This window comes from Coregonus lavaretus (assembly GCF_964263955.1).
Source record: "Coregonus lavaretus genome assembly, chromosome: 6".
In the NCBI taxonomy this organism is placed as follows: Eukaryota; Metazoa; Chordata; class Actinopteri; order Salmoniformes; family Salmonidae; genus Coregonus; species Coregonus lavaretus.
The window spans coordinates 28,897,080-28,918,131 of NC_139993.1; the positions used below are offsets into that span (position 1 = coordinate 28,897,080).

Here is a 21,052-nt window from a genome sequence, read left to right on the forward strand (position 1 = left end):
TCCTGTAGTTCTGATGATTATGTTGAAATTAGATTGATGTAACAATGTATTTAAGTTGAAGTTTTACCCTAATTTCAATGTTTACAAAGCTGGTTAAAATTAGATGAAAAAGGTACTGGTTGATTACTTTTTTCAAATCCAATGTATTTTCCACGTTGATATCACGTCACAATACGTTGACAAACTAGTTGAAAAACATTGATTCAGCCAGTGCGTGCCCAGTGGGTTGAGACATTATAATGAGACATATTGAGATACTGTATGATGCTGGCGATGTGCGTCACTGTTGTCCTGGGTCTTCTCTCAGTGGGCGGCTCCCAGATGGACCCTTTAACCTGTGAGGGACTCCTGAGACCACTGGAGCAGCGCTGCCTTAATCAAATGCTGTGGAAGTGTCTATGGTTGTGGTATGTGGTTGTCTATTGTGGGCCATCTTTGTGGGTGTCTATTGCTGAGTTCAGACCATCTTTTCTGGCAGTTATTACACAGGTCCTGGATAGAGGTCTCTGTCCTTACCTGAACAACACTGTTGACGTCACCCAGTTCCATGACCTAGGAGGAAAATACTTCAGAATCATCTCTAACTTGACTAAGCATGACAATAACACATTGACCTCAGTGATCCCTGCCCCTGTTACTTACAGTTGAAGTCGGATGTTTACATACACACAACTCGTTTTTCAAACACTCCACAAATTTCTTGTTAACAAACTATAGTTTTGGCAAGTCAGTTAGGACATCTACTTTGTGCATGACACAAGTAATTTTTCCAACAATTGTTTACAGACAGATTATTTCACTTATAATTCACTGTATCACAATTCCAGTGGGTCAGAAGTTTACATACACTAAGTTGACTGTGCCTTTAAACAGCTTGGAAAATTCCAGAAAATGATCTCATGGCTTTAGAAACTTCTGATAGGCTAATTGACATAATTTGAGTCAATTGGAGGTGTACCTGGGAGCAATTTCCAAATGCCTGAAGTTACCACGTTCATCAGCACAAACAATAGTACGCAAGTATAAACACCATGGGACCACGCAGCCGTCATACCGCTCAGGAAGGAGACGTGTTCTGTCTCCTAGAGATGAACGTACTTTGATGCAAGTGCAAATCAATCCCAGAATAACAGCAAAGGACCTTGTGAAGATGCTGGAGGAAACAGGTACAAAAGTATCTATATCCACAGTAAAACGAGTCCTATATCGACATAACCTGAAAGGCCGCTCAGCAAGGAAGAAGCCACTGCTCCAAAACCGCCATCAAAAAGCCAGACTACGGTTTGCAACTGCACATGGGGACAAAGAGTTACTTTTTGGAGAAATGTTCTCTGGTCTGATGAAACAAAAATAGAACTGTTTGGCCATAATGACCATCGCTATGTTTGGAAGAAAAAGGGGATTGCTTGCAAGCTGAAGAACACCATCCCAACCGTGAAGCACAGGGGTGGCAGCATCATGCTGTGGGGGTGCTTTGCTGCAGGAGGGACTGGTGCACTTCACAAAATAGATGGCATCATGAGGAAGGAAAATTATGTGGATATATTGAAGCAACATCTCAAGACATCAGTCAGGAAGTTAAAGCTTGGTCGCAAATGGGTCTTCCAAATGGACAATGACCCCAAGCATACTTCCAAAGTTGTGGCAAAATGGCTTAAGGACAACAAAGTCAAGGTATTGGAGTGGCCATCACAAAGCCCTGACCTCAATCCAATAGAACATTTGTGGGCAGAACTGAAAAAGCGTGTGCGAGCAAGGATGCCTACAAACCTGACTCAGTTACACCAGCTCTGTCAGGAGGAATGGGCCAAAATTCACCCAACTTATTGTGGGAAGCTTGTGGATGGCTACCCGAATCGTTTGACCCAAGTTAAACAATTTAAAGGCAATACTACCAAATACTAATTGAGTGTATGTAAACTTCTGACCCAACTTGCTGAGGAATTGGAGACCCAGATGGTAATGTCCAGTGATAGGCCTACCAGATTATCACACAGTGTTGTGTCTACACTCATTCTGTTTACAACATTGAAATGTATTGTTCATCTACATCTCAGGGAGGAAAGAAAAAAGGAACCATCAAGGAGCTAAGACCCGTTGGAGGCAACGAGACCTAAATGGGAATTGAATTCCTGAATTTGTCAGAAGATCCCGTTTAGCCACCGGTTGGTCTTAACGCTTTCAAGGAATGCATGCATGATATGTCGAAGTATAAACAGCTTGACAACTTCTTATTTTTAGTTAACCGTTGTAAAGGTATTCTCTCTTATCTGCTCTTGTTATTTCAGTACCTCCACATACCAGTTATTCACAAAGCAGTGACCTCACGCAACAGGTGGATCTGGAGTCCCGAGAAGCCTCAAGTCTTGGTAGCTGTATTTAATTTTGCAGACAATTTCCCTAATCACTATTCACATTTATTTTTCTAATCATTTTGTAAATCTAGTTATTCATTCATCATAGAACTGGACCTACATCTTGCCAATCACACCTCTTTCACTGTAGTGATATCAGAATCAGAATCCCCTTTATTCACCAAGTACATTTGCACACTCAGAATTGTACTTGGTGATATGGTGCTGCTAGTGATAGACAACATTTAGAGACAGAATACAGACAGCAGAGTTTAAACAAAGTTTACATACATTATATACAAATAGGTAGAGTGAGCATAGAACCATAAGAGGATGTGGATATACAAAAGAGTTCTAACTGGAACCAAAAGGAGTTATCCTATGGGGAAGAGTTATTTTTCTAAGAGTGTACAGTGGGATGTGCAATTTTACAGTATCAATATGAATATATCTAAAAGCAGAGAGATGAACAGAGTGCAAATGTAGTATAGTGCATATATTTTGTCAGCCCTTCAGAGATGGCTTGATGCGGTGTGCAGCATAGAGTGCATAGTCCTTTAGTCTCTATGGACCAGATGGCTGGTTGGTAAGGGCCACAGCACGGGGAAAGAAACTGTTCAGGTGGCTGGAGGTTTTGGTCATGATTGTGCTTGTGTATATTAGGTAGAACATTATAAAATATGTTTTAGGGACCGGTCGAAATTTACACAATTTTTACCCAGAGGAAAAGGGGGGAGGGTCATGTTTTTTAAATTTCAGTCAGGGGGAGGGTTTAGTCTTTTTTAATTTAGTCCAGGGGAGGGTCATGTAATTTGTAATCGATTACATTTCAGTATTTGTCAGCATTTTGGAATTTACGTATTGAATTCGACTATGTGTAACTTCGGTGTACAACCCTGCTCTCTCTCTCTCGCATTCTCCTTGCTGAGCCCGGCAGGGTGGGCATTTAGCTTTTACCTTTCCATTGGCTGTTCGATCAGTCCCTCTTTGTGCGTGGCGTATCCAGAACGTGGTCGTGTAGAGTATCTGGCAAATCAAAGAACGCTTGTAGGGATGACGTAGGGAGCTAGTGCAACAAGAACAGCGGTAGAAATGCCGCAATTCAAAACAACTCGGAACTCGGAAATCTGACTTCAGTGCGTTCAAGACAATTGTGACACAAATTGTGACACTGTCTGTGATTTATTTAGAATTCAAGGCACACTTAACCAGCATGGCTACCACAGCATTCTGAAGCGATACGCCGTCCCATCTGGTTAGTGGGACTATCATTTGTTTTTCAACTGGACAATGACCCAACACACCTCCAGGCTGTGTAAGGGCTATTTGACCAAGAAGGAGAGTGATGGAGTGCTGCATGAGATGACCTGGCCGCCACAATCACCCGACCTCAACCCAATTGAGATGGTTTGGGGTGAGTTGGACCGCAGAGTGGAGGAAAATCAGCCAACAAGTGCTCAGCATATGTGGGAACTCCTTCAAGACTGTTGGAAAAGCATTCCAGGTGAAGCTGGTTGAGAGAATGCCAAGAGTGTGCAAAGCTGTCATCAAGGCAAAGGGTGGCTAATTTGAAGAATCTAAAATCTTAAAAAATATTTTGATTTGTTTAACACTTTTTTGGTTACTACATGATTCCATATGTGTTGTTTCATAGTTTTGATGTCTTCACTATTATTCTACAATGTAGAAAATAGTAAAAATATAGAAAAACCATTGAATGAGTAGGTGTGTGCAAACTTTGGACTGGTACTGTATATGGGTGGCAGGTAGCTTAGTGGTTAAGAGCATTGTGCCAGTAACCGAAAGGTCGCTGGTTCTAATCCCCGAGCCGACTAGGTGAAAAATCTGTCGATGTGCCCTTGAGCAAGGCACTTAACCCTAATTGCTCCTGTAAGTCGCTCTGGATAAGAGCGTCTGCTAAATGACTCAAATGTAAATGTAATATATATATACAGTGCATTCAGAAAGTTTTCAGACCCCTTGACTTTTTCCACATTTTTTTACGTTACAGACTTATTCTAAAATGGATTAAATACACAGTTTTCCTCATCAAACTACACACAATACCCCATCATGACAAAGAAATGTTTGCAAATGTATTACAAATAAAAAACAGAAATACCTTATTTACATAAGTATTCAGACCCTTTGCTATGAGACTTGAAATTGAGCTCAGGTGCATCCTGTTTCCATTGATCATCCTTGATATGTTTCTACAACTTGATTGGAGTCCACCTGTGGTAAATTCAATTGATTGGACATGATTTGGAAAGGCACACACCTGTCTATATAAAGGTCCCACAGTTGACAGTGCATGTCAGAGCAAAAACCAAGCCATGAGGCTGAAGGAATTGTCCGTAGAGTTCCGAGACAGGATTGTGTCGAGGCACAGATCTGGGGAAGGGTACCAAAAAAATGTCTGCAGCATTGAAGGTCCCCAAGAACATAATGGTCTCCATCATTCTTAAATGGAAGAAGTTTGGAACCACCAAGACTCTTCCTAGAGCTGGCCGCCCGGCCAAACTGAGCAATCGGGGGAGAAGGGCCTTCGTCAGGGAGGTAACCAAGAACCCGATGGTCCCTCTGACAGAGCTCCAGAGTTCCTCTGTGGAGATGGGAGAACCTTCCAGAAGGACAACCATCTTTGCAGCACCCCACCAATCAGGCCTTTATGGTAGAGTGGCCAGACGGAAGCCACTCCTCAGTAAAAGGCACATGACAGCCCACTTTCAGTTTTCCAAAACGCACCTAAAGTCTCTCAGACCATGAGAAACAAGATTCTCTGGTCTGATGAAACCAAGATTGAACTCTTTGGCCAGAATGCCAAGCATCACTTCTGGAGGAAACCTGGCACCATCCCTACGGTGAAGTATGGTGGTGGCAGCATCATGCTGTGGGGATGTTTTTCAGCGGCAGGGACTGGGAGACCAGTGAGGATCGAGGGAAAGAGGAACGGAGCAAAGTACATTTACATCATTTAGCAGACGCTCTTATCCAGAGAGACTTACAAATTGGTGCATTCAACTTATGATAGCCAGTGGGACAACCAATTTTTTTCTTCTTCTTTTATGGGGGGGGGGGGGGGGTAGAAGGATTGCTTTATACTATTCCAGGTATTCCTTAAAGAGGTAGGGTTTCAAGTGTCTCCGGAAGGTGGTCAGTGACTCCGCTGTCCTGGCGTTGTGGGGGAGCTTGTTCCACCATTGGGTTGCCAGAGCAGCAAATAGCTTTGACTGGGCTGAGTGGGAACTGTGCTTCCGTAGAGGTAGGGGAGCTAGCAGGCCAGAGGTGGATGAACGTAGTGCCCTCGTTTGGGTGTAGGATCAGAACCTGAAGGTAAGGAGGTGCCGTTCCCCTCACAGCTCCGTAGGCAAGCACCATGGTCTTGTAGTAGATGCAAGCCTCAACTAGAAGCCAGTGGAGTGTGCGGAGGAGCGGGGTGACATGAGAGAACTTGGGAGAGATCCTTGATGAAAACCTGCTCCAGAGCGCTTAGGACCTCAGACTGGGGCGAAGGTTCACCTTCCAACAGGACAACAACCCTAAGCACACAGCCAAGACAATGCAGGAGTGGCTTCGGGACAAGTCTCTGAATGTCCTTGAGTGGCCCAGCCAGAGCCCAGACTTAAACCCGATCTAACATCTCCGGAGAGACCTGAAAATAGCTGTGCAGCGACACTCCACATCCAACCTGACAGAGCTTGAGAGGATCTGCAGAGAAGAATGGGAGAGAGAAATTTCCAGCCTTGTAGCTTCATACCCAAGAAGACTCGAGGCTGTAATCGCTATCAAAGGTGCTTCAACAAAGTACTGAGTAAAGGGTCTAAATACTTATGTAAATGTGATATTTTAGTTTTTTTTTGGTATCTAAAAACCAGTTTTTGCTTTGTCATTATGGGGTATTGTGTGTGAGGGGAAAAAACAATTTAATCCATTTTAGAATAAGGTTGTAACGTAACAAAATGGGGAAAAAGTCAAGGGGTCTGAATACTTTCCAAATGTGTGTATTGAAAAATAAAAATTCACAAAAGTAAAGCCTTTACCAGTCCTGTATTAGCGGACCAATACAGCCATCTGTAGATGTGTTTTGTATCCTTTTTTTATAGACCCAGTCGGTATTAGATTGTTGGGGAAAATAACCTACAGTGGGGAGAACAAGTATTTGATACAATACCGATTTTGCAGGTTTTCCTACTTACAAAGCATGTAGAGGTCTGTAATTTTTATCATAGGTACACTTCAACTGTGAGAGACGGAATCTAAAACAAAAATCCAGAAAATCACATTGTATGATTTTTAAGTCATTAATTTGCATTTTATTGCGAAAACTGACTCATTCTACTGCTACTGTATTCTGTCACTTGACTTTAGGGATCCAGGCATTGTCATAATACTGACATAGTAGCGATATAACGCTTGCCGTAACTATTAATGACGAGCATTGACATAAAAGATAAAATGATGCAACCATTCATATTTACTACTACTACTACTACTACTACTACCAAGTAGACTCCCCTCAGACATACAGTGGGGAGAACAAGTATTTGATACACTGCCGATTTTGCAGGTTTTCCTACTTACAAAGCATGTGGAGGTCTGTAATTTTTATCATAGGTACACTTCAACTGTGAGAAACGGAATCTAAAACAAAAATCACATTGTATGATTTTTAAGTAATTAATTTGCATTTTATTGCATGACATAAGTATTTGATACATCAGAAAAGCAGAACTTAATATTTGGTACAGAAACCTTTGTTTGCAATTACAGAGATCATATGTTTCCTGTAGGTCTTGAACAGGTTTGCACACACTGCAGCAGGGATTTTGGCCCACTCCTCCATACAGACCTTCTCCAGATCCTTCAGGTTTCGGGGCTGTCGCTGGGCAATACGGACTTTCAGCTCCCTCCAAAGATGTTCTATTGGGTTCAGGTCTGGAGACTGGCTAGGCCACTCCAGGACCTTGAGATGCTTCTTACGGAGCCACTCCTTAGTTGCCCTGGCTGTTTGTTTCGGGTCGTTGTCATGCTGGAAGACCCAGCCACGACCCATTTTCAATGCTCTTACTGAGGGAAGGAGGTTGTTGGTCAAGATCTTGCTATACATGATCCCATCCATCCTCCCCTCAATACAGTGCAGTCGTCCTGTCCCCTTTGCAGAAAAGCATCCCCAAAGAATGATGTTTCCACCTCCATGCTTCACGGTTGGGATGGTGTTCTTGGGGTTGTACTCATCCTTCTTCTTCCTCCAAACACGGTGAGTGGAGTTTAGACCAAAAAGCTATATTTTTGTCTCATCAGACCACATGACCTTCTACCATTCCTCCTCTGGATCATCCAGATGGTCATTGGCAAACTTCAGACGGGCCTAGACATGCGCTGGCTTGAGCAGGGGGACCTTGCGTGCACTGCAGGATTTTAATCCATGACGGCATAGTGTGTTACTAATGGTGTTTGATTGAGTGTGTGGACAGGTGTCTTTTATACAGGTAACGAGTTCAAACAGGTGCAGTTAATAAAGGTAATGAGTGGAGAACAGGAGGGCTTTTTAAAGAAAAACTAACAGGTCTGTGAGAGCCGGAATTCTTACTGGTTGGTAGGTGATCAAATACTTATGTCATGCAATGAAATGCAAATTAATTACTTAAAAATCATACAATGTGATTTTCTGGATTTTTGTTTTAGATTCCGTCTCTCACAGTTGAAGTGTATCTATGATAAAAATTACAGACCTCTACATGCTTTGTAAGTAGGAAAACCTGAAAAATCGGCAGTGTATCAAATACTTGTTCTCCCCACTGTATGTGTCACGCCCTGATCTGTTTCAACTGTCTTGTGTTTGTCTCCACTCCCCACCAGGTGTCTCCCATTTGTCCCCATTTATACCAGTGTTTTCTGTTTGTCTGTTGCCAGTTCGTCTTGTCCCGTCAAGTCTTACCAGCGTGTTTTCCCGTTTTCGAGTTTTTGTAGTTGCTGTTTTCTAGTCCTCCCGGTTCTGACCATTCTGCCTGCCCTGACCCTGATTCTGCCTGCCGTTCTGTACCTGTTTAAAGCTGCCTTGGATTTCTGACCATTCCGCCTGCCCTGACCCTGCCTGCCGTTCTGTACCTTTGTGACTCTGCCCTGGATTACTGACCTCTGCCTGCCCTTGACCTGTCCTTTGCCTGCCCCCTGTTTTGTATAAACATCTGTGATTATAACTGTCTGCATTTGGGTCTTGTCCTGATACTAGGTTACCCCATTATTTTTGTCTACTTGTTTTAGTCAATTACAAAACTACATTTAAGCCAAGTAAAACATGTCTAAAGATGACTTTTTAACATTGCCTTTTCCCGAGTGTTCTCACTACTTAGAAAAACGTAATATTGTAGGGCTTCCCTCATGCTCCTTTTTGTGATGGTGTGAGTGAGTGAGTGCTCACTGCTAGCAAAGATTATGAATATCCTGAAAAGATACGTCTCTCCACCCTAACAATGGGAGTCGTTGTCCACAAAGCGGCATAGCGGGCTGTCTAGCTCCTGCCTATCCTTTATTTGTATTGGTGGATACATCTCATTATTGTAATTCTTTTTTGAATATTCAATAAGGGTTGTTGACGTCAACCGCCTGTATTCAATTGAGAGAGATGCTATGCTACTAGCCTCATACCATGAATATGCATACTCATCTCGAGTGTTTTTTCTTACCATGAATATGCATACCCATCTCGAGACAACTCTGATTTAAAGTGTTTTTTCTCAAAATTGCCTGGATGTCACATGTTCTACTTATATCAGTAAACTCGTCACAACTTAAGCATTACGAAACTTCTATTCGATCAAATAAACCTCACGCAGCAAATAAGACATTTTATTTTTTTACAAATTCGATATGCTCTCATTGACATCCATACAAAAACTCCTTAATTGGTGGGTGAAACAACGAAAACGCCACCTGCTGGAGGGAGACAGATTTTCAGCCAAGTTGGGCTCTCTTCCTCTCTGGTGCTAGCTAGCTACCAACAGGAACATTAAGCTAGCGAAGACCAAAAACACAAACAAACAGCCTAAATAGCTACAAGTAGTGAGTGGCGTTACAAACAGACTAGACTAAACAAGTGAAATGTTTTACCTGTGATTAAATGTTTTCCACCCACATAGCTATGTGTAGCCTTCTTGGACACCAGGTCCCCACATTTCCCACACCGAATAGCCTGAAGCCACACAGGGCTCTTCTCGCAGGCTCTATTTCTTTATGGGAGCAAAGATGGGGAGGCTAAACAGTGTTTGTTGTTGAATTTCTACATGTAATGTATTTATTTTTTAATTAAGCTACATGCAGCCTACATTGAAATATTATTTGCAGTTGTCACTATGCCAATGAACACACCCTGAAGCACTAAATGGTCTGTGTTATACCTTATTAATAGGGCTACAGCATGCAGTAGGATGCTTTGATCAGTTGATTGACAGGTGTAGGCTACTATAGAACGATAAACTTTCCTCTAGTGTGGATGCTCGCCAACATTTTATAGTTATGTATAATTTATCGTTATAGTTATCGTCCTTGGTGTGGACGGTCCTTAACGCTTACATTGGTAAATGCCGCCCTCTAGCAGATAACATGAACATGGTATGAATACAGCAGTGGTTCTCTACAACGTGTAGATTTTTATAGAAATCATGACTGCAACATTGATAGCCTACTAAAAAGGGATTTAATATTCCCTGCTATTTTGTTTTAATGATCATTTTGGAGGGGGAGGGTTTAATGTTTTTTTTCCAACGCTCGAGAAGGGCCAGGTAAAAAATATATTTTCCTCAAGGGAAGGCCTCCATTTTCATTTCAAAGACGTCCGATTACCTCCAGGTATCCCTCAATATAAATAACGTTCACTCCCTTAGATACACATCTTCAACACCTGCAGGACATTCTGGATTCTTTAGATATTGCTGTGCCATGTGAGACACTCCCTGTGCTGTCTGACTGGGAACAGAGAAAAACATAGTCTTCTTCTTCTTCTTCTTCTATGATATCATGGCGGTCCGCAAACAAACGTTTAAAGTGCATGGCGCCACCTACTGTGCTGGAATATACGATCAATCATGATCTGCCCAATTCTGCACTACCATGAAAATAAAATTCTAAACCAAATAAATCCCTAACTTTTACCACACCCTCCCCAACCCCATTAAACTTGATCTATATCATGCACTCCACCCTTAGGATTGTTCAGCATGTCAACAACCAATTCAACAGTAACATCTGTTACCCCAATATCTCTTTTGCCTTCTCCACAATAACCTTCAACCTGGCATTTCTGCTTTCCACAATCTGAGTCGTACTGATAATCTTACCAATAAAAACTGAAATTAAATGTATTCATTATCAAAGTGTCCTTTGACACCGCACATTCATGAGCACAAGATTTCTGAACAGGCCTCGAAACCATGCCAGGACCATCAGCAGCACCAGCACCTACAGTAGGTCCACTTACTACAGGTACATCCATGTAAGCTCCATTAGTCTGCACTGTAGTTCTACCAATCTGTTTTACGGCCTCTGCACGTGATACATCATGACTGATCCTATATCTCAGAGCCTCTCTAGCCTCTCTCTGTACCTGGCATCCACCAAATGCTGCACTGTGTTCTCCCCCACAATTACAGCACTTAACCTTCACATTGCTTCCACATTCACCGTAATCATGTGCCATTCCACACTTGGCACATATTTTCTTTCCTACATGTCCCATTCTTTGGCATTTAAAACACTGCATTGCATATGGGACAAATTCTCAAACATTGAAACTAAGGAATCACTGACAAGCTTTCACTTCTTTGACCCTCTTTCCTACTGATCAACCTTTTGGCCTCAATCACTCTGCCTCCCTTCACATTTTCTTTAATATCATCTGTGGACATATATATTGGGACCCCAGTGATGACTCCCCTCAATCTCAGAAACACATAGGGATATGTATATCTTCTTGGTGTTGATTAGTATATAGTTGAATTTATAAGAGGGTATTTTCCCACCTTCTGTCAGACACTGACTGAGGAAATGCCCCTGTTGTTCCATCACATGTCACCTGTTACAGCCAATTCCCAGCACATAGGCTAAACACTCTCAAATCCTGGGCCACTCACCAAAGCACCACTGTGAGGGTGTTTCCTGCTCCTATTTCATATGAAACACTTGTGTTGCTACCTACGCCACAGCCCTACTCTGATTGGTAACTCACCCACTGAGTCCACCCCTCTGGCTATTTTCATCCTGTGAAATCCTCGTTCAGGTCGAAGACACCTGCCTGTGACATCGGTTGTGACTTTTTTGACACTGGCCACAAGACCAAATTATGCCATAGTGACGGGGCCAGCGGTGGCACGGGCACGTACGCAAACAAAATAGATAATTTGAATGTTACACATGTCCATCTTGAACCAGATACAAGGATAAGTGCGGGCTTTAGGCAAATTCTTATTACAATTTTGTTGAGTTTGTTTTTGCTTGCGGGAGCATAAATCAACTGAGAAGCTCTTCCTCATTGTAGTGACATGTCAGGTGAGAAAGTGGCAGCACTGGGCGCATAGAGTTTCTATCTGGGCTGTGTCTTGTTTCGATGCATTTGAGAGCACTACTTGTATAAGAGAGGTTTACACAGCAGACTTTTGTATTGGCATCCTAGATATTGTTCTTGATGTTCAAATCAATTCTAGTAGAAAAGGGAGTTGATACGGGCTAATGGGTCACAGCAACATAGCAGCAGAAATGTGTTTTGTCTACAGGCTCAGACATGCTTATGAAGTGAATCATAGTTCGGGATGTGATTACATAAAGAGCTGTGACAAATAATGTGAAACTCCATGCTTTGTTATGTTGTGAGACAGTTGAAATTATGTTTCTTTCCACTCCTCACTCATCAATTGCAGTATTACATCTAGGCTAGGGTTTCACTTCTGCAGCTGAAATTTGGATATTCAGTTACGGTAACCTGTTCGTATACAGCAACAAGAAGCTGTCTCCCAATTGAAGCCCCAAACTTCCTGTTTTCAGATTAGCTCTGTTTATTGGACACAGGAAGGGTCTTAAAATAGCCACTGTAAGTAACTCATCAGCCTACTGGCATTTAGTGAACACGACTGCTGCTGGGGGATACCCCAACACTCCCAGACCACAGAGTGAAGACAACAGGGGAGTCTCATTGACGTCCAGCTGGTTTTGTCCTTTACTGAAAGGGCAGACAAGTGAATCAAATTCAGAACATCTGCTGCACCATTGCTGCTTTTAGCTGGTCATAGCATAGTTAGGTAGTTAAGCAAATGTGGATGTTCTTTTCTTCCCACAGGATGAATCTGTTTGCCATTTGGGTTTGGTGTATGTAGTTGACTGTTCTCTCTCTCTTTTGTCTTTCAGGTCATACCACATACTGAATATTCATGATGTCTGAACGTTTAGAAGAAAATTGATGTTCAGAATAGTTTTTGATTCCAGTTGAATTTGTCAGATCTTTTGCATCACTTTGTTTTGAAAATAAAACACCCTACGTGGCAACGCACCAACACACTGAAGGATCTACCTTTATTTTGAAAGGGAAGGCATTTGTCGAAGCCACAGTGCTTCCCCTAGAGACCTCTGTGGGTTACAATGCCTGTGCAAGCGCCGCAATGGACGGAATTCCTGCTGTGTCCCATCTGCACCCAGTTGTTTGAGGAGAGTGTCCGCAAGCCCATCAGCCTGGGCTGTGGACACACCGTCTGCAAAATGTGCCTGAACAAGCTGCACCGCAAGGCCTGCCCCTTTGACCAGACAGCCATCGCCACCGACATCGAGCTGCTGCCTCTCAACACTGCCCTACTGCAGCTGGTGGGAGGACAGGTGAGACATGGGCTAGGCTAGGTAGGTGCTACTCAGGTACTAATCAGGTGAGATGCTAGGCTAGGTAGGTGCTACTCAGGTACTAATCAGGTGAGACGCTAGGCTAGGTAGGTGCTACTCAGGTACTAATCAGGTGAGAGGTAGGTACTACTCGGATGAGATGCTAGGCTAGGTACTCACTCAATTTCACATTCATAAGATTATGGATATTGTTACTGTTGGGACAGTACCCCACATTCGCATTGGACAATTACTCCCCTTATTCTCTCCACTATTCTCCTAATGACAGTTTGTGTATCACTTGGTGAGGTGACTGCAGGTTATGTTTATGTAGCGTGGGAACAGCACTCTATTTGTATTGCTCATACATGGACTGGTGATGACTGACAAACCAAACATCTGTTTTGGGAATTTGGTGTCTGTCATTTGTCTTGTGTAGTAGTAGTTTACCCGATTCTGGATTGGGCCAGATTTTATTCTGCCAGTCAATGGGATTTTCCAATTACAGTTACAGACTAAATAACTTTCACTTGTCTTATTCTGGCTGTTGTACCTAAGTCTTAAAGGGTTCATATTTTGAGTCTTCTTGTGGGAGAGCTACAGTGCATTCGGAAAGTATTCAGATCCCTTGACCTTTTCCACATTTTGTTACATTACAGCCTTATTCTAAAATTGATCAAATGTTTTTTTCCCCTCATCAATCTACACACAATACCCCATAATGACAAAGCAAAAACAGGAGCGTCGCTCCACAGCTATTTTCAGGTCTCTCCAGAGATGTTCAATCGGGTTCAAGTCCGGGGTCTGGCTGGATCACTCAAGGACATTCAGAGACTTGTCCCGAAGCCACTCCTGCGTTGTCTTGGCTGTGTGCTTAGGGTTGTTGTCCTGTTGGAAGGTGAACCTTCGCCCCAGTCTGAGGTCCTGAGCGCTCTGGAGCAGGTTTTCATCAAGGATCTCTCTGTACTTTGCTCCGTTCCTCTTTCCCTCGATTCTGACTGGTCTCCCAGTCCCTGCCGCTGAAAAACATTCCACAGCATGATGCTGCCACCACCATGCTTCACCGTGTCATTGTGGATATCAGACACTGTACCAAATTACACAATCTTAAAGCTTTAGAACAGGAGTTCTCAACCTTTCTTACCCTGTTGATTTCAGATCCAGAAGCTACTTGAGGCCCAAGGGAAAGGAGAGAGCTCCTCTCCATCCACTGAGCAGGCAGCCATCCAGACACAGACCTCCCCAGGACAACAGACCAAGAGAAGTGTTAGCATCGCTGTTGGCACAGGTACTGGACTCATTCATCACCGCTTCTGGCAATCTTGGTCATTGTTTGTCTATCCACTGCATTTTGATCCAATTCTAGGCCTATCACTTTCCCGTTTTGAACTGTGCTTGTTTTTGCAAGACCGTGTGACGCTCTATTCTCTTCAAGCACTGTGAAAATCGTATTTCTCACTTTATGGTTCATTTGCGATCTACTGAGAACATGGCCTTTTTTTTCTCCAGGTCTCCTGAATAGAAAAAGTGAATTCGGACTAACCCGTATCAATACACAGTATCAATACACCTATGGTTACTCTTTTGTTGTGTAACTGTCTTGATAAGACATTTTGCTTACTACACATATAGGGTATGTTTGTAAATTCACTCTGGAGTGCCAGACTGCGTTCTGGGCGTAAATTCAGAGCGTTGTCATATTGTCCGTTTGTAAATTCAGTGTTTCGCTCTCGGAGCGTTCAGAGCGCACACTGGACGCTCTGGCCGAGGAGTAGGGTTGATCCGAGCGTTCCTCACGACGGCAGTCAAGCACCCAAGCTAACTGGCTAAAGTTGGCTAGCTTGCTAGCTACTTCCAGATACAAATGAGAGAAACTCCCTCTGACCATTTTACTTGCCCTAGCAGAGCTGGTTATCTAGAGCGTTCGATACTACTGCACTGTTGTTAGATACTACTGCACTGTTGGAGCTAGGAACACAAGCATTTCACTACACCCGCAATAACATCTGCTAAATACAGGTGCAGCTCAATAAATTAGAATATTGTGGAAAAGTTAAGTAATTTCAATAATTCAACTGACAAAGTGAAACTCATATATATTGTGGATTAATTACACAAAAAGTGAAGTAGTTCAAGGCTGTATTTGTTTTAATCTTGATGATTGCGGCTTACAGCTCATGAAAACCCCAAAATGTGAATATTGTGAAAAAGTTCAATATTGTAGACTCAAGGTGTCACAGTCTAAACAGCTAACTAACTCAAAACACCTGCAAAGGTTTCCTGAGCCTTTAAATGGTCTCTGTCCAGTTCAGTAGGCTTCACAATCATGGGGAAGCCTGCTGACTTGACAGTTGTTCGGAAGACAGACATCAACAACCTCCACAAGGAGGGAAAACATCAAAAATTCATTGCTAAAGAAGCTGGCTGTTCACAGAGTGCTGTTTCCAAGCATATTCATGGAAATTCGAGTGGAAGGAAGACGTGTGGTAGGAAAAGGTGCACAAGCAACAGGGATAACCGGAGCCTTGAGAGGATTGTCAAGGAGTGGACTGAGGCAGGAGTCAGTGCATCAAGAGCCAACACGCACAGACGTATCCAGGAAATGCGCTACAACTGTCGCATTCCTCATGTCAAGCCACTCCTGAATCAGAGCCAACGTCAGAAGCGTCTTACCTGGGCTAAGGAGAAAAATAACTGGTCTGTCGCTCAGTGGTCCAAAGTCCTCTTTTCAGATTAAAGTACATTTTGCATTTAATTTGGCAATCAAGGTCCCAGAGTCTGGAGGAAGAGTGGAGAGGCACAGAATCCAAGTTGCTTGAAGTCCAGTGTGAAGTTTCCACAGTCAGTGATGATTTGGGGAGCCATGTCATCTTCTGGTGTTGGTCCACTGTGTTTCATCAAGTCCAAAGTCAACTCAGCCGTCTACCAGGAAATGTTAGAGCACTTCATGCTTCCTTTCTGCTGACAAGCTTTATGGAGATGCTGATTTCATTTTCCAGCAGGACTTGGCACCTGCCCACACTGTCAAAGGTCCCAATACCTGGTTCAATGACCATGGGATTACTGTGCTTGATTGGCCAGCAAACTCGCCTGATCTGAACCCCATAGAGAATTTATGGGGTATTGTCAAGAGGAAGATGAGCGACACGAGACCCAACAATGCAGATGAGCTGAAGGCCGCTATCGAAGCAACCTGTGTTTCCATAACCCCTCAGCAGTGCCACAGGCTGATAGACTCCATGCCACGCCGCATAGATGCAGTGATTCATGCATAAGGAGCCCCAACCAAGTACTGACTGCATGTACAAGAACATACTTTTCAGAAGGCCGACATGTCTGTATTATGTCATATTCTAATTTTCTGAGATACTGAATTTGGGGTTTTCATGAGCTGTAAGCCGTAATCATCAAGATTTAAAAAAATACAGCCTTGAACTATTTCACTTTTTGTGTAATTAATCCACGATATATATGAGTTTCACTTTGTCAGTTGAATTATTGAAATTACTTAACTTTTCCACAATATTCTAATTTATTGAGCTGCACCTGTATGTGTATGTGACCAATAACATTTTACTTTATTTGACTAACTGTGCTGTTGGCAACAACTGAATTATGTTTTTTTGCTGACGTTTACTGACACTGGTCATATTCAGCGAGTTCGTAAATTCATCAGTTATTCTGCGCTCTGGCACACTCAGACGAGAGTGCTCTGAAATCGGAGTAGATGGCCAGAGTGAATTTACAAACGCACCCTTAGTTGACTAACTGCATCTCTCCCTGCTGTGTAGGTGCTAGTCTAGGTAAGAGAACGGTTGGCTGCATTTCAAACTGAACGCTTGTTTTCTTCCAGCCCTCAGTTTGAATTGACTGGAAGAATGAAAGAAAGTAATGGTTGTAGTTCACCACCTACAACTCTGAACGGCAGTTTACACCAGAACGAGGCTTCAGTGATTGAATGGAATAGACCAAGCTTTCAATCTGAAACCCAGCCACAGGAGAACATGGGTGATGTGAAAATATGCACGTGAGGGTGAGCCCTCACAACTGGCGTCAGAAGTGTGATACCACTTCTGTCACCAACTGTGACGGCTCACCCGCTGAACACCGTCTGAACACTGGTGCCACCTTGTGGCCATTTCAGTAAAGTATTTTTTTAACCGTAGTATGAACAGCATGTGTTTTTGTGCATTTCCTGCAGGACTCAGTCAGCATTTGGAGACTGTTCTTTCCAGAGTCCAGTGTTGGGGGAGAGTGCCAGCATGTACTACCAGTCCCAGTCTCCACAGAGGGACAGCACCAAGAGTCAGGAGCCCAGGGCGGTGGAGGATGATCAGCGGTTTTATCAGGATCTACTGGTAAGAGTAATCTTTTATATGGACTTTTATTTGCTCCATGTATGTCAACAGGAGACCATGATTTGCGGAAGAAAAAAATATACTTATGAGCACGGCTCCAAGTAATTAGGCAATGTATTTGAATTTGCACCGTCTTTCATCCTGGTATACTTCTTTTGGAGAATGTTTCAACAGAATCTAGTATTGCAGTGAAATGCTTAATACAACATGTTATGTGGCCAGCCTCCCTCCTGTGAAATCCCTTTGACTATCTGTCGCTTGGACCTAAACATATGAAAAGCGCTTATAAATAAAGATCTGACGTTCTTCATCCTTCCACAGGGCCAAGTGAACAGCCGTCTCCAGGGATCAGTGAACGAGGATGTCAAAGAGGAAGAAGATCGAAGCACCTCGTACAGACTGCGAGAGAGACACAGCTTGTCCCCTAGACAAGTGTCCCACTGTCAGTCCCAGCAGTCATCCCCTAGCCCTGTTCCCGTCAGCTCCCGGAGGCCGGAGACCAAAGTAGAGCAGCAGCCAGGAGGAAGGGACCAGGTGCTCCACGCCACGCTGCGCCAGCTGCAGCAGCTAGGGGTCAACGTGGACCTGGACTCTGCCGACCCCGGGGGCAAGACCACGCACAGCTCTGTAGAGAGTGCCAGGTATGTTTGCCTTGAAGTTTCAGGTTTACTTGACCATCTTTGCACGTAGGTCATAGAGGTAGTAGTATTATGGTATAACAAGAGGATGTTTCAGTTGTGGGAAATGGACCCGTTATGATGGTTACAGCCATTCTAACATGACAATAGGGGCCATTACAGTGGCTGTTTCTCTTACTTTCTTGCTCATTCTCATGTAAGCTCGACATAATTTAGCTACGTAGGTTACATTATGCAGAAGGTGTTCCTGTAACTTTGATTTAAAATGCAGCTTCCGTTTCCTTCTCCCCAGTACCCTGGCCGGCATCAACCCAGAGGCGGTCATCAGCAGACTGACCCTCCCAGAGTCGATGGGGACCAGCATGTGGGGCGGCAGCGTGGACCTCAGCCTGGAGGCCAACGCCATCGCCCTCCGATACCTAAGCGACCAGCAGCTCTCCAGGCTCTCTGTAGGGGGAGGGCAACAGCCCCCCGGGGCCCGTCCCAGGTTCAGCCCCTGCACACTGCTCTCAGAGAAGCCCCCAACGGAGAAGAGCGCCATGGGACAGAGCAGTATTCTGTCTCCGAACAACATGTCTTTAGCCACCCGCAAGTACATGAAGAGATACGGGCTGATAGAGGAGGGGAGTGGGAGTGAGGAGGAGGAGAGGGCCGAGGGGGAGCAATCGGAGATGGGATACACTGTACAGTTCCATGTTCAACCGGAACAAGAAGGACTAGGAGAGTGGGAGCACAAAGGTTTGGTTCTGAAAAACATCACAAACGAGTTGCCCCACTCCGACCCTGTCCACCCCCAGGCACTGCATGCAGACTCTCAAAGCCAGCTACTCAGAGACTTGCGTCCTAAAATGCAGCTTTTGGCCCGCGGCGCCAAACACAGTTTGGAGAAGGAGAATGGCGCCAAACAGCGGCCATCTTTTGGAAAAATGCAGAGGGAGTGTCCTCAACCAGAAGGGTCGATGGGAAATTTCTTGGACCTAAGTAGACTTCGACAGCTGCCGAAACTCTTCTAAAGGACCCATGGGAACTAATGCAAAGGGAACTCAAAATGACAAATGAAATGTATTGTCGAATCCATTGGGATTTGTCAGTTTGCTTGTTTCCTTAGTAAGAGATTTTTAAATGCTTCCATACATTTTTGTTTACAATAAAAACAATTATGCCTCTTTATTTTAATCTTCATGGTGCTCATTGTAATGTATACATGTGTGTGTGACCGCTGATTGACAGAGATTGTTACCAAATCACCACAGTGCTCTTTTGTCTGTGAGCAAAATGATTCTCCTCTTTCTACTACTACCACTTGGAGGAGGGTGTAGTGTCATGATGTAGCTCTTTTCAATGGTGGCAGCTAGGTCCTTTCTATCTATTTTTATTTTAAATGCTTTTGATTTTCAACATGCCATGGATGCCAATTGTCTGAACCGTTGTAAAAGCTATTTAATTTACAGTTTGGCCGTTTATTGATAACCACTATACCAATCTCGTGGTAATTGATGTGCACCTATTTATAGTCAATGTTGGGATTTTTTAAAGTCTGATTACATGGTGAAACAGACTACATTCATGCCAAATTGTTGTACTTCTCAGTTTTTAATGTTGTAAATATTTACGTTTCTTTCATGCTGCATTGTTTTTCTTGTGTGTGTTTACATGAAATGCCTCGAGCATTATTTCTCATTTCCAACATTGAAATTTCTATTTAAGATTGCCTCAATAAATATGTACCTGATTCATTTACGTTTTCCACAGAAGGTTGTTTCTTTCTTTTGTGAATGTAAATTTTATTCTATTTAGTTAGCCCTCTACAGTCCCACAATGCCCACCCCAACCCAGCCTTCAGCCTTCAATCCCTGCAGTATTTTCACACCCCTCCGACAGACACTGTTAACCTCTCCTCACCGCTCTTCAAAAAATTGCCATGTCACAACAGGCATATATAGAAGAAATTGAGAGAAGTACTAGAGATTTCAATTGTGAAATGTTGCTTATCTGTGCTAGAACTAGGCTCCTGGTTAAAGCTAATGTTGTGGGGGGAATGGCCTATTCTGGGCTCAATGGAAAATGTGGTTAATCTCATACGCTAACAGCATGTCGGCACAGAGTAAGAGTGTAGCTCAGATATATTCATCCTATCCCTGCACCTGTCACTGATTTCTCTTTCTCCATCACATCTGTTTACCAGAACTACAGTTTTCACTCATCCATGTAGTAATGCAGCTGCAGGAGTATTCTAGTACTGGATACAAAGTTGGAGGGATTAAAGAATAAAAGGAATGCCGGAATAAAGTATTTTAATGTTTTCACACTTATGAATCGTGAGGTGAAGATAATTGTTCACCAACATCTTTCATGTGTGGTTTCACCAGTTGTCATCATTCTGCAGCCAGGTGCCCTGGTCTAGCACAATGCCGTGCTCCTCGGTAATTGCCCACTTGGCCTTATAGCGATGGTCCCCTGCGCCCTCCCCGAGGTCCCACACCTCTATAAATAGCGTCTCCTCAGGCACCTTCATGAAATCAGAGGTCAGGCCCAGTTTCTGGAGGTCAGAGGTCATCGGTATGGTGGTGGAGTCCAGATACTGGCCCAGGGCGTGGCTGAGGTGATTGCCTGGTGAAGTCTGCTGAGGCTGGCGTTGCACACTGCTGCCCCACAGGCCTGTCTGGTTCTTCATAACCTCAAGACGACAAGGTTCTTCCGCTCTATGGGATACACACAGCCTGACGTAACACCTTGTTCCTGGTCTGGTTCCATACTGTACTGGATGTGCTGTAGACAACTACCATCGTACAGTATGGGACCAGACTACCTTTTTCATAGTCTTCAAGGGAAATCAGAACTA

General features: G+C 43.6%; 1 protein-coding gene across 1 annotated transcript; it reads left to right on the plus strand.

Moving 5' to 3' along the window:
• The first annotated feature begins 11,574 nt into the window (after positions 1–11,574).
• Positions 11,575–19,960, plus strand: LOC311130426 (SCL-interrupting locus protein homolog). Its single transcript, XM_084163149.1, has 6 exons — positions 11,575–12,054; positions 12,753–13,214; positions 14,373–14,502; positions 17,416–17,572; positions 17,894–18,213; positions 18,503–19,960. Exons 4-6 carry the CDS (start codon positions 17,477–17,479, stop codon positions 19,221–19,223), a joined length of 1,137 nt encoding a protein of 378 aa, XP_084019275.1. The 5' UTR covers positions 11,575–12,054; positions 12,753–13,214; positions 14,373–14,502; positions 17,416–17,476; the 3' UTR covers positions 19,224–19,960.
• Positions 19,961–21,052: the final 1,092 nt, after the last annotated feature.